The 15,285-nt window shown below is 38.7% G+C and overlaps 1 protein-coding gene across 2 annotated transcripts in view; it reads left to right on the top strand.

Moving 5' to 3' along the window:
- The window catches only part of LOC150090015 (nuclear pore complex protein Nup93-like), a 220,838-nt gene that overhangs the window by 141,637 nt on the left and 63,916 nt on the right, over positions 1 to 15,285 (top strand). For both annotated transcript variants that reach the window (XM_090368937.1, XM_090368936.1), the window contains exon 15: positions 7,378 to 7,569. In XM_090368937.1, coding sequence (XP_090225063.1) covers positions 7,378 to 7,569 — 192 coding nt within the window. The remainder of the gene's footprint in view (positions 1 to 7,377; positions 7,570 to 15,285) is intronic.

A 15,285-nucleotide genomic window follows, 5' to 3' on the forward strand; every position in this document is an offset into this window, starting at 1 on the left:
GTACCGTGCTTGGGTTTGAGGTTAAGAAGACGAAAGAAGATATTTGTTGACATTGGACTTGAACTTCTGTAGATGTAATTTTCAGGAAATACGTATGAAGGAAGGTTGTTCCAGAAAACGGCAGTTGAATGAATAAATGAGGAAGATGAAAAGTTGGTTCTATGGGTTTGAAGTTGGACAGTAAATGGATGTTGGCTGGTGGTGGCACGTGTTCGGACTGTTTTGAAAGAGAGAGCGGGAATTATAGAAGCCAATTCAGAAGAACAGTGCCCATGGAAGTATCTGTAGAAGAGGCATGCAGCAGAAACAGTGTATCTACGAGAAAGCGAGTGGAGAGACTCCGTTAGAGATGAATCATTAATCAACCTAACTGCCCTCTTCTGAATGGAATCAAGAAGCCTGAGAGAGGTTTTGGGGGCACCACCCCAGATGTGGGAACAATATTCCATGGCACGGCGGATTTGCGATGTATACAGAGTGAGCAGCTGTTTGGAAGAAAAGTAACGCCGAGAGCGAAAGAGAAAACAAAGTTTTTTAGATGCAGAGGAAGCAATATTTGTAATGTGCTTGTGCCAAGAGAGATTAGAAGTCAGGGTAATTCCCAAAAGAGATATATCATTTTGCCTAGAAATCGGAGTGTCACTAAAGATAAGCATAGGAGCAGAAGAATCCTTTTTGCGAGATATAAGACAAGACTGAGTTTTAGAAGGGTTGAAATCAACTAAGTTGTCTTTGCCCCACTGGAGAATTACCTGAAGATCGGCATTTAAGGAATTGGTAGCAGATTTTCGAGAAGTTGAAGCTGATTGAGCAGGACAAGGTTTCTCAAAATGGAAAGTTGAATGCAATGTGCTATCATCGGCAAAACTATGGATAGGATTTCCAGTCAATGGAAGAAGGTCATTGATATACAAGAGGAAAAGAGTGGGGAAAAGAACTGAACCTTGGGGGGACACCGGCATTAGTGGAGAAGTTAGAAGACAGAGAGCCATCTACCATCACCCTCAGTGAGCGATCAGAGAAAACTGGATAACCAATTACTAAAAACAGTTGGCAAACCATAAGATGGAAGCTTGTTTAGAAGACCTTTATGCCAAACACAATCAAAAGCCTTTGAGATGTCAAGAGAAACTACTTTTGTTTCACCGAACCTTTCCATTGAATTAGTCCATAAATGGGTAACATAAGCCAGAATATCTCCAGTGGATCGACACTGACGGAATCCATACTGGTGATCGTTGATTAGACGGAAGGTTTCTAGGTAGTTTAACAGTTGGCGGTTAATGGATTTCTCCATTACTTTAGAAAGAGTAGAAGTAATTGCAATGGGACGATAATTGGATGGGAGGGATTTGTCACCCTTTTTAGGAACTGGCTGGATATGAGCAAATTTCCAAACAGAAGGAAAAACACCTTTGGAATAAGAAAGTGAAAAAAGGCGGCAAAGAATAGGAGTAAGTTCAGGAGCACAGGTTTTGAGAACAAGTGGAGAAATACCATCAGGACCTGGAGCTTTCTTAGCATCAAGATTCATCAAAATCCTTCTGATATCCTTTTGACGGAAGGCCACAGGAGGCATTGAATGGAGCGTGTTGGGAATGGTGGGAGGTGTTTTACCAAGATCATTAATACATGAGCTGGAAGAAAAATGGGATGCTAGCAGGTCAGCTTTATCCTTGGCTGAAGTGGCAACAGAACCATCTGGTTTGGATAGAGGTGGGAGCAAAGATGGGCAAAAGTTGCGGCCAGTAGCTTTGGCAAGAGACCAGAATGCTCGGCTACCATTAGGGCAAGAAGCAAGTTTTCTACTCTTAGCCTGTTCAAACTCTAGTTTGGACTAATTAATAACTGCTTTACAACTGTTGCGAGCTTTGGTGTAGGCAGAAAATGAAACTGAAGAATTAGAAACAAGCCAATTATGATATGCAACATTCTTCTCTTGGACAGCCTTAGCACATTTATTGGAAAACCAAGGTTTAGATAAAGGATGAGAATTTAAAGTGGAGTGTGGGATAAAGGATTCCATTCCTGCAAGAATAATTTCACTGACATGATTTGAGCAAACGTTGACATCAGAAGTTTTGAAACAGTAATCCGACCAAGGAAAAGAAGAAAAGAAGTCTCGCAGGTCATCCCATTTTGCATTCTTGTAATGCCAAACAACACGTGGTTGGGAATAGCCATGAGATAAAGGTTCCATTGGAGAAGAGACAATCACCAAGTTGTGATCTGAAGTGCCTAAAGGACCTCTCACTTCGACCGTGTACTTAGAAGGGTTGTTTGTGAGAAAAAGATCAAGCGTATTGGCTGTATGATTAGGATTGTCTAGTATCCTTGTAGGTAAATGAACAATCTGTGCTAGGTCATTAGTAATTGCAAAAGCCTCAGCATCTCGACCTGCTGGGTCGGTGTGACTAGAAAACGGAAGCCAGCTGGACTTGTGAACATTAAAATCACCAAGGAAAATTACTTCACTGTTAGGAAAGTTGGACTGGAGAAAGTCAAGTTGCAAAGAGAGGAAGTCAAAGAGCTCCAAGTGATTAGTGGAGTTCGGAGAACGGTAGAGACAACAGATGAATTTGACACAATGAGGTAGAGAGATTTTAAGCCAGAGAAGATCAAAGAGAGGAGATTCCAAATTGCCAAGTCTCTGACAGGGTATATCAGAACGGACATATGCACAAGTACCACTTTTGGCAGAAGCATTCCTAGATTCGAAATCTGTTCATGCAAGCTTGTAAAGAGTATGAAGAAAGCCTCTATATGCTGATGGAATGGACATAAGTGTGAATGCCTTGTTTTATATTTTGGGTAATTTCGATTTGGCTCTTACTGAAGTAAGCGAGAGAGGAACTCACTGGGGGGGGGGGACAAAATTTTAAATCAACTAGGTGATTGGGTTTTTATATCAGTGTGTTAGGAGGCAGAAAGTACTAGGGTGTTCAAAAGGAATTGCAGCATGGTTTTTTAAGGGATAGCTTTGTTTAATTAATCTGGTTAGCTAAGTGAGATGGTAACTCAAAAAAAAAAAAAAAAAAAATTATAGATCTTGACAGTGCAAGGACATCTAACAGAGAATGATTATGGGGTTTGATGAACAGAAGGAATCTTTAAATTTCAGGAAAAGAGACCATGAGATTTGATGGTGCTGCTTGACCTCTGCAAACGGAACAGGCAGCAGAAGGAGGACAAATAGGGGAAATTATGAAATACCTTTAAAGCATTAGTCACATGCAATGATCAGAGGTATATATATATATTCACCCATGAATGTATATATGCTACTAGTCACTACATGACTAGAATGCCAAAATGGTTGAATAAGGAGCTGGTCAGTTTAATAGATCAGGAAAAGAAGGTATGGAAAAATTAAAGAGCAGCAAAAGATCTAAATTCCTATGTAACTGAAAGTGAAGGTGAAATTTTTGCTATGATAGGTGATACTAGAACTAGAGGTTTAGATTAGATTATAGGAAGTTATCTTTTAGCCAGCAAGTTGTTAGTTGCTAGAATAAGTTACTTCCACAGGTAGTTGACAAAAGTCAGCTGGATTGGTGTGTATATGAGGAGTGAAACACATAGGTGATAACTGGCAAGCCTTAGGCTTTCTTGAACCATATGACAATATTAATAATAGATTTCATGCAACTTCTCATAACTGGTACAGAAAGAAAAGTGGAACAGTGACTGTCTTCTATATAATCCTGCAATCTCTATCCATATTGTCATTCATTAGGCAAGTTTTTAAATACAGTTGAACTTGGTTATAACGAGCATCAAGGGACCAACAAAATTTCTTCGTTATAACCATTATTTACTATATCAGTGAAGAGTTAAATCTATTTCCTATTTTTTTAATTCTTGATAAAAAGAGAGATTTGATAAAAAAAAAACTTGATAAAAAGATAGATTCAAAAAACAAAAGAAATAATATTAGTATATACCTACATATTATTTGTATTAATATGCTTATATTCGGTTTTTAAATCAATCCAGCCAACCATTGTTACATACAAAATCGTTGCGTCCAAATTGTTTAGCAAATTTTTCCGCTTGAGCCTTCAAGCGGAAAAATATTGAAAATCCAGCACTTCTTTGTGTAGCAAACCATTGAAGGAATGCTTCATCAACGTTTGTAACCTTGCACTTTCTAAATTTTGTTTTCCGGTTATATTATTTCCAATGCCGATATGTAAACATGATTATTCTTCCACAACGTCGATACTGTTGAAGAGGACAAAGAAGACTTTTTACACACTTCAAAATTTTTTTTTTCACCACGTTCTAACTCCCGAATAATTTTGACTTTTTCATGAATCGAGAGAGACTTTCTTTTGTTAGTAGACATGTTTCCAAAGGAAGGGTTGATTTCTAAAAAAATTTGTTGAGCCATCTTAAGGAAAATCCAACCACTTCAGATGGCTCAACAAATTTTTCTAAAAGGTTCAAATATAAAATTACTTCTTCATAAATACATTTTGTACTATTAAAAGTTAAAATAAATACACTGAGTGGACAGAAATCATTGGATACCTACTTAGTAGCGGATAGGTCCACCTTTTGCCTGGATAAGGGCGGTCACACGGCGGGGCATTGAGTTCACTAGTTCACGAAAGTGTTCCACAGGTATTTCCATCCGTGCTTGCTGCACCATTCTCCATAATTCCATCGCATTCCTCGGTGGAGGATCCAAAGCTGGAACGGACCTTTCCACAGTATCCCAAAAATGCTCCACAGGGTTCATGTCTGGCGAATGGGGAAGCCATTCCATGGTGTTAAAATTTGCGGAATGCTCTTCAAACCATGTTCTAGTCACCACGGCTTTGTGGGGAGGCGCATTGTCCTGCTGGAAGAGTCCATTGCCCTGTGTAGATGGTCTGCAAGGATTGACACATAACCTGGACCGTTCAGAGATGCACCTAGATGTACCAGAGGTCCCAACATGTGCCAGTTGAACATGCCCCCAGACCATTACTAATCGTCCACCTGCCCGAACAGTTCCTTGTTAACATGACAGGTGTGTGTGGTTCCACCAGATACGTACCCTCCCGTGCACCTGAAATAACTGGAAACGGGACTCATCAGACCAGGAGACCCATCTCCAATCATCCAAGGTCCATTGCCAATCTTCTTTCGTCCAGTTAAGGCATAGAGTCCTGTGTTATGGTGTTATCAATGGGACTCTGTTGGGTCCCCGACTCCCATAACCTATTGTGGCTAATGATTGCCTGATGGTTTTGGTGGAGAAATTTCTGGTACCTCTCTTGTTAAAGTTGGCGGTGATTTGTGCCACTGTAACTCTCCAGTTGGCTGAAACAGTGTGACAGACATTGATGGCCACATTCATCCACCTTTCTCTGCCTACAGCACTTTCCGCGATGAGATGTTATTCTGGAAATGGCATATTCCCGATACACTCTTGATACTGTTGAATGGGGATAGTGCAATTTCTGTGCAATTTCTGTGATAGTGCAATTTCAGTGACCCATGCATCGGGCACCCAATATCATCCCTGTTTTAAAGTTGGTTAATTCACGATGTTTATCCGCACTGACATTGAATTACCGTCTGTGTGAATGCAGTGTACCTATATACCTGAAAAGCGGTGGGTTCATCCACTAGCAAGAGGGATGACAGCATCGCGCGCCACAGGAACCAGGTATCCCATGAATTCTTTCCTTTCAGTGTAGATACTTTTTATGCTTGTACTACTTCCAAATATTTGGTATAATGTACCCCCCCCTCTTCCAGTGAATAATGGACATCATGTGCACCATTGGAAGCTTTCATGGTATATTTGTATTCACTGAAATACATTATTATAATTCTAGTAGAGATGCTTAGCTACAACAGTGGGTCTTATTATCAAAATTTACTACTATAACAGCTATATATAGAACCAAGCATGACTTTTGAAACACTTAATCAATACTTAATAAAGATACAGGCAAAAGCCTCAGACTGTAGGAAAATGTACAGACATATAAGTTAGTGCAAATGCAGCATTCTGTGTGCAGTAAAGTAACTGAAGTTATTATAGTAAGTGCCATTGTTTCATTACATTTCACATTATGAATGCCTTCATGAGTTGCCTATTCGGTTATACTTTGAATAAGTAATGTTTCCCCAATAGAGAAGACTACTGTTACTTATTCTCAGTGGATACCATCACCACCCAGATGGCCTGAAAAGACCATCTGGGTGGTGATATCCACCGAAATGCCAAATGGTGTTTTGACATGAATTTTCACTAACATATATGTCTGTAATTTTCCTGCTGAAGGGCCAAATAGCCCGAAATAGCCATCTCTGGGTGCTGATATCCACTGAGAATAAGTAACAATAGTCTTCTCTATAAGGAAGTGTTACTTATTCAAAGTATAACTGAAGACAACAGCTGACAACTTATGAGATGTAATGAACTGATGGCATTATAATAATTTTGGTCAATTTACTACGTATAGACAAAATGCATTTGCAAACAATTGAGTTAAGAACTAAACCCATCTACATGATCAGCACATGAAAACCTATTGGATGAAATGATTTAGTAATAAATAAATAAAATAAATTACTAACTGAAAACTTTACCAAATTTTTGGTACAGTTTGTAAATTTTCCAAAGACTGCAGAGCTCTTGACTCTAGTCTTGTATTACTGAAGAGAACAAAAGGGTACTCTTACCTAGAAAGGCTTTAGTTCTGCAAATTTCAGCATCTCGAGACCAGGCACCGGGGGAGAGGAGATCTGATTGAGGTGTTTAATGCCTTGAATGGATTAAGTAAGCTGAATGTTAATGGGACTCTTCCATTTGCTGAGACTACACACATGAGGGAGCATAAATTCATGTTGAGGAAGAATGGTTGCAGGTTTAGATGTGCAGAAGTTTGCCTTCAGCCAGCAGGTGGTTGCTTGTTGGAACAGGCTTTCTTCTGTTGTTGTTGTGGAAGTTGAATAAATTCAAGGGAGAACTAGACAGATTCTTGGAGGGTACAGATGGGTGAACTGTGTATTTTTTTTAATTTTATTTATTTATTATTATTATTTTTTTTTGTTTTGGCTGATGCTATATAAGCTTGCTTTCTTGCATCATTTACCATTACTATTACTGTATAATTTGTATTATTTGTTTGAATTTATTGCATTATGAAATTTAGTTAATTTTCTCATATTGTACATTTCCTTGGTATTCAAGTTAGCATGTAGACAAATGCTTCATTTGTTAGAATCCATAATGTAATTTTGGCTTTCATTTTCTTTTTTGAGAATCATTATGCAGTGACTGAATCATGAAATTAAAACAATGTAATTAAGCATATTTAAGTGTATTCTTTATTTAATTTAATTAACTGTTTCTAAATTTGAATGTTCTTTTAGGTGAATCGCATTTTAATGCATATCAACAGACTTATCTTTATTTCCAAGTGCTTTTCTTAACTGCACAATTTGAAGCGGCCATTGACTTTCTAGCACGTATAGAAACCCTTCGATGTCATGCTGTTCACGTTGCTATTGCTCTCTATGAGATGAACTTATTAGCTTTATCTCACAGTCTGCATACTCCTCTCTGTAAGTTTATACATTTATCATCTTTTATAATGTTTTTAAATTGAAACTTCTGTTAAATTGTAAGTTTTGTTTTGTTTTTTATACTGACATATTTCTTTGAAGGTAGTTCATTTTTAAAACCTGATATATATTTCTAGAGGGATGATAATCCACGAAGAAATATATTATAGATCTTATGTGGGTTAAAATACGAAAGAAATTGAAACTTCAAATACACATATAGTTATAGTTATTACCCAGTTTATTAACAAAACAAATTATAATAAAATATAATAAGATAAAACCAGTAGCTTTCTGGACACGTGTCCCTTTGTCAACTGACAAGTTAATACAAATTTTGAATACAATACAACGAACAAAGTGGCACGTTAATCATGCGTCATTGTTGTTGCATGGACGTGTGCTGCTTCTACGCCACTGATCATCCAGCAATAAAACCGTAGTTTCCAGGATGGGATGTAGACGCATGCCTTTCTGGCGATTTAATGCCTTAGAATTGTTTATTATGTTGAGTGACTCTAGCCATAGGCGGTGGCGAAAGTTTCTTGAGTGGTCCACTATCTCAAAGTCGCGTTTGGGGTCAAGATCGTGGTTGGTGGCCCAAAAATGTTCTGCGACCGCGGACTGGTCAGTTTCGGCAAGCCGGATTGCTCTGTCGTGTTCTGTGAGGCGATCTTGGAGACGTCTTGATGTCTCCCCTATGTAGCAACTGTTACAGTCTCTGCAGGTGATACGATACACCACATTGCTGCGTAAGACAGGTGTGACAGCGGTCTTCACGTTGGAGACAAGTGACCGTAGGTTCCTGCAGGGTAATTGCACACATTTGATGTTGTAGCTTCTAAGGACCTTCGAGATGCGTCCTGACACTCCTGGATAATACGGAATGTAGGCGGACGATATACCGACCTGCTTCGGAGGTCTTGGGTTGGATGTGAGTTCTTCTGCCTGTAACAGGCATCTGCTTAGTACATGGGGGGTGGATAACCGCATCTGGTTAAGTCCATCTTCACGCGGGAGATCTCGTTACGCCTAATTGTGTCGGTGCTGGAATGGCTCCAAGCCCTGGAGAATAGGGTGCGGGCAGTGCTATTGAGATGGCTTGGTGCGTGGCCGGACCCGTAGTTGGTAAATTGACCGCACCACATGGGTTTGCGGTATACTGAGGTCTCTAGACGTGGGCCTACGCGATGTACCAGGACGTCTAGAAATGGGAGCGAACCGTTCACCTCTGATTCTATGGTAAACTTGATGAAATTAGATATTCCAGCAGTGTAGTTTCAGAACCCCGTGGTATTACGGTAAAGATATCGTCAACGTATCTACACCATGTTGTAATAGGTGTAGGTGGGTTCTGGTGTATCTGCTTCTCCAGGTCTTCCATGGCGATGTTAGCTACTACGGAACTGACAGGGCCACCCATAGCAGTGCCATGTACTTGTTTGTAGAGTGAGTCTTCAAAGGTGAGGATGCTGCTTGATAAGCATAGGTTGAGGGCGGTACAGATGTCATCAGTGGATAGTGATGTCCTGGATTGGAGGCTTAAGTCGTTCTCGAGGAGCCTTCTGGCGCAGTGCACGGCCTGTTGGATGGGAATTGAAGTGAATAGAGAAACCACGTCGAATGATGCCATGACCGAGTTGTCAGGGATAGAAATGTCCTTAATGAGGTGGATGAACTCACTGCTGTTTTTAACAGCAGTGAGTTCATCCGATGTGCGATGTATTACCTATAAGGTAATATATCGGTAATACATCGCACACCGTTAAAGGCAGAAGAACTCACATCCAACCCAAGACCTCCGAAGCAGGTCGGTATATCGTCCGCCTACATTCCGTATTATCCAGGAGTGTCAGGACGCATCTCGAAGGTCCTTAGAAGCTACAACATCAAATGTGTGCAATTACCCTGCAGGAACCTACGGTCACTTGTCTCCAACGTGAAGACTGCTGTCACACCTGTCTTACGCAGCAATGTGGTGTATTGTATCACCTGCAGAGACTGTAACAGTTGCTACATAGGGGAGACATCAAGAAGTCTCCAAGATCACCTCACAGAACACAACAGAGCAATCCGGCTTGCCGAAACTGACCAGTCCGCGGTCGCAGAACATTTTTGGGCCACCAACCGCGATCTTGACCCCAAACGTGACTTTGACATAGTGGACCACTCACGAAACTTTCGCCACCGCCTATGGCTAGAGTCACTCAACATAATAAACAATTCTAAGGCACTAAATCGCCAGAAAGGCATGCGTCTACATCCCATCCTGGAAACTACGGTTTTATTGCTGGATGATCAGTGGCGTAGAAGCAGCACACGTCCGTGCAACAACAATGACGCATGATTAACGTGCCACTTTACTCGTTGTATTGTATTCAAAATTTGTATTAACTTGTCAGTTGACAAAGGGACACGCGTCCCGAAAGCTACTGGTTTTATATTATTATATTTTATTATAATTTGTTTTGTTAATAAACTGGGTAATAACTATAACTATATGTATATTTGAACTATGGACCCCAGTACTCCAGGCCCGTTCGTTACCAAATTGAAACTTTCTTTTAAATTAAGTGCCAGATATGTACAAATAATTTTGCAACTAATTATTATTTTCATAATTATTTCAATAAGGGTTTATAAAGTTTGGGTCTGTATAAAGAGATCAGTCTTAACTGCTTTCTTTATACAGGCCTAAACTTTGTGCTGCTTTGTAAATTGTACATATGTATTTCAGTATTTTAAATTTTAACTGTTTATCAACCACCTACTTTAGTTTGTTGGTGAAATAAATAGACAAACCTATTAATTTGTGCCTTAATACGCACCTTTATCATTAGTTGCATGATATCATTTTTATTTTCTTGTTGGAAATGGGATGGTGGTTGAATCATCCTTCAGAAATGTTGCATCCAGCACTCTATTTATTTTACTTTTAATAAGTTGATTAATCCTATTATGCTTATAAATATGAGGAACTTAGCTCTTCACAGAGCAGTTAGAATTAGAACATATTATACTAGACATGATACTGACTATAATTAATGATGAATAACTTTCAAGAATAATCTTCTGGATTTTTGTAGAATATTCTTATTCTTCAAGAATATTCTCTACTTATATCATAGTTCTCAACATACTCTTCATATCTTTTGCTATTTAGACATGATGGTGTTTCTTAGTCAATCATTATTTCTATGTCAACCTTAGGAATCTTGTGTCCACATTTCAGATGACTTTAAGAAGATGACTTTCAGATGATATTTAGTTTTAAGGTTACTGCAGTAACATTGGGACATCAATCCCATTGAACTCTGGATGCAGGTAAAATCATATGAAAAAAAATGTTGGTAAAAATGAAGTTTACAATGAATCAAATGTAAGTGCTGTATGGTAAAAAGTATTAAATCAGGTGTCTCCTTATAGATGGGATCAATGAATATGGCATGTGAGAAATTTGGAAATAATTATTGGATCAAAGGTGATATGAGGGATGGAACCACTTATATTTTCTACAAATGGCAGCTTTTTTACATAACTCTGCAAATTCTTCTGAAAAAATGGCTCTTTTCAGGACTGTCAAATTTTGGCCCTGAAAAGAGCTGTAAACCATAACCAAGTTGTTTATAAATTTTCATACTTAATTTATGTTTATAAAGTTTCTGAACCATTCATTTATAACTTATGTTATTAATATATCCCTGATCTCTAGAATTATTTTAATATCTTTTTTGTTATGACTTAAATCAGAAATAGTTAAAAAAAAATACACTAAAAAAAAAAAAAAGTTCTTAAAGGCAGTATGAAATATGGTATTAAGGGTAAGCTGCTACAATGGATGAAAGGATGTTTGAGTGGAAGAAGACAGAGAGTGGTAATCAATGGATGCTGTTCTTCGTGGACTAATGTTATTAGTGGTGTCCCTGGGGTGTTGGGCCCGGTGTTGTTTTGTATATTTATCAATGATATTGATGATGGTATATCAAGCTTAATGTCAAAGTTTGCAGATGATACGAATGCTGGCAGGGTTGTTAATGACAGCAGTGGCAATGTGCTACTGCAGCAGGATCTAGAACATTTGGGCAGATGGGCTGAGAAGTGGCAACTGAAGTTTAACATCGACAAATGCAAAGTACAGTCAGTCCTCGTATAGCACGATAGTTGTGTTCCTAGAAACCCTCGTGCAATATAAACAACAAGCCCTATGGGAAAAATAGGGTTAGGTGCCAACCACCCAAGATTGAACACACATTTTTAACCAAAACGTTACCAAACACAAATAATTGTAATAAAATACTTATGTATTTTATTACGACTATTACGTAATAAAATATTGCTAATGCTTTTGCTTCTATTGTAAGCAAACTTGTTTTTTGTTTGATTTTCTATCCAAACAGATGACAGCCATTCCATCTCTTCCAATTCTTTGTGTCTCAATCTAATGGATTTTAATTACACTTTCAGTTGTTCCTGCAATGAAAGTTGTTTTTATTTTCTCCATTCTTTCTAATTGTCGACGTTGCCTCATTCTCTATTGACAGAGGCGGACTGGCCATAAGCCTTACCGGGGAAACTCCGGTGGGCCGGAGGCCGATGTGATTTTGGCCATAAACGCTAGTATGAAGCCACTATAAATTTTCCCGGTAAGAATTTTTGACCCAGTCCGCCTCTGTTTATCGATATTGCTTTTCTTTTTCTTTCTGAATCTGTAGTGTCTTCACCAACACTTCCTTTTAAGTATCTTACTAATTTTTAGGGAATAAAGGACAATTACAAAATGAGGAGGCACGCTTGATATACATAAAGAAAGCTGCGTGCGTGTAGCAACTGAATAAACAACGCCGTAAAGGCAGAGACACACTATTAACACCTCACATTTTATTACTAAAGCACATTTCTCGGGGTTACTACCATAAAACAATTTTCAGTTGCGTTTCTGCTGGTGAAATCTTTTATAAACTGGTAGAAACTCGATCTAATTGCATTTGCGATAATACCGATAGCTGGAATTGTGTGGGTTTTTATGTTATTATGGTGAAATGTGTTTCCGCTTCACTGATATAAAAAAACAAATACATTTTCAGAATCTTCTCTTCATTCCTATCATGTTGCGTTCAGTTGGGGTGATTCCGCATTCAACTTCCATTTCTTGTAAACACAAAGGAGAATCATGCATAAGCGAATTCAGTTCATGTTATATACAACATCGTTCCCCTATTTATAAATCGTGTATGATCGAATTCGTGTAGTGTAAACGTGTTATGTGTTATACAAGGACTGATTGTACTGCATATGGATAGAAGTAACCCCAGAGAAATATACCAACTGTGTGGTACTACACTTACGGGTTTTTTTTTTTTTTTAATATATATATATATATATATATATATATATATATATATATATATATGAAAACCCCAAACACGAGAGGTATTAGAACCTAAAGTACTTAGTACCGTGCTTGGGTTGGAGGTTGAGAAGACGAAAGAAGATATTTGTTGACATTGGACTTGAACTTCTGTAGACTGTAAGGAAGGTTGTTTCAGAAAATGGCAGTTGAATGAATAAATGAGGAAGATGAAAAAGTTGGTTCTGTGAGTTTGAAGTTAGCATTAGTAGAGGCGTACAATGAAAGAAAGCAAGCTTATGCAGCACCAGCCAAAAAAAACAAAAAACAAAACCGCTCCCATTTCACCCCTTCGTTCATTCCAAATACCTGTCCAGCTCAGCCTTAAATTTATTTAGGCTATCAACTTCCACAACAAAAGATGGAAGTCTTCCACCAATCAACTACACACTGGCTAAAGGCAAACTTCCACACATCTATCCTACAACTGTCTTTCCTAAATTTGAATTTATGCCCTCTCAGGTGATTATTTGGAGCAAATGGAAAAATCCCATCAGCATTGAGCATACTCAAACCATTCAAGACTATATACACCTCAATCAGATCACCTCGCAGGTGCCTAGTCTCCAGACACCGTAATCTGCAAAACGTAAGCTCTTTTTTCGTAAGAGCAACCCTTCATTCCATTCACTAATCTTGTTGCCCTTCTCTGTATACTCATTCCAACAGCTCTACATCCTTCTTAAAATGAGGTGTCCAGACCTGTATACAGTACTCAAGGTGTGGCCTGACCATTGCCTTATACAAGGGGATTATCACCTCCTTATCCCTGCTAGAAAAATTGCTGTATATCATTGACAGGACAGGACATCATGCGCTAGTCTTGCAGACTGTCTGCACTGCTCAGAAAACTTCATATTTGCCTGCACAATTATCCCCAGGTCCTTTTCATTCTCTACCACTGTCAGTGTAGTACCAAAGAGTTGATACGTTACTCTGGGGTTACTGCTTCCCATATGTAGTACTTTACATTTGTCAATTTTAAACTTCATTTGCCACCTCTCAGCTCATCTGCTCAACTCTTCTAGATCCTGTTGCAGCAGCATACTGTCATTAGTATCATTAACAATCCTGCCAACCTTCATATCATCTGCAAACTTGGACATTAAGCGTGATATACCATCATCAATATCATTTATAAATACAGAAAACAACAATGGACCCAACACTGAACCCTGAGGGACTCCACTAATAACATTAGTCCACGATGAGCAGTGTCCATTGATTACCACTCTGTCTACTCCCACTCAACCATTCCTTTATCCATAGCATCAATTTGCCTCCAATGCCACACTGCTCTAATTTATGCAGCAGTCTTCCATGTGCAACAGTATCAAAAGCCTTTCTAAGATCCAAATATATGATATCAGAGTTATTCCCTGCATCCAGTTCCTTTTGAGACCACATCATAGTATCCAATCAAATTGATCAGACAAGACTTCCGCTTAACAAACCTCTGTCCAAGCTATAACTGTGAAGTCTTGTCTACGTGATCCTGCAGTGCTTCTTTAACCAGTGCATCCAATAATTTCTCTGGAACAGAAGTTAAACTATCAGGTCTATAATTACTTGTGTTGCCCTTTGATCGTCCTTTGTGGATTGGAGTCACATTTGCACATCTCCAGTCCATGGGTACTTCCCCTGAGTAAAAGGAAGCTCTCATAATTATGGCTAAGGGTTTGCTTACTTCCTTTGCTGCCTCCTTTAATATAACTGGATAGATCCCATCCACCCCGGGTGCCTTTTTTTCACGTTTATATTCAACAACTTCTCCTCCACTCTCCTCTCAGTTATTCCAAAATCAGCTAGCTCACTGCCAGAGTTTAATTCACCTCTGGCATTCCCCTCTTTGAATAACTCCTCATGTGTGAATGTAGATGAAAAATACTCATTTAGTTTGTTGGCCACCTGAGCAGGATCATCAACAGTTGAACCATCAATATCCAGTGGACCAATCTGATTCATCCCTTTCCTAAGAGAGTTTACATAAGTAAAGAACTCTTTGCTGTTTCTCTTTGCATCCTTTGCCAAAGATTTCTCATAATCTGCCTTTGCCTGTCTAATTTCCTTTGTGACTTGGTTACAGACCAGCTTATATCTATCATAGGCTTCCATGTCACCCATTAGTTTGTATGTATCTCATGCATGTTTCTTTTCTGCCACATGTCTCATTAGTTCATCTGACATCCATTTAGGCTAGACTAAACACTGAACAGTGTTTCTTAGTTGGTATGTAAAGCCTAGTAGCTTTGAATATTAATTTTTGAATGCTTCCCATTTTGAATTTGCTGTTGGTAATATCATCAGTT

Source organism: Mastigoproctus giganteus, chromosome 2 (genome assembly GCF_048544385.1).
Source record: "Mastigoproctus giganteus isolate SK-2022 chromosome 2, ASM4854438v1, whole genome shotgun sequence".
In the NCBI taxonomy this organism is placed as follows: domain Eukaryota; kingdom Metazoa; phylum Arthropoda; class Arachnida; order Uropygi; family Thelyphonidae; genus Mastigoproctus; species Mastigoproctus giganteus.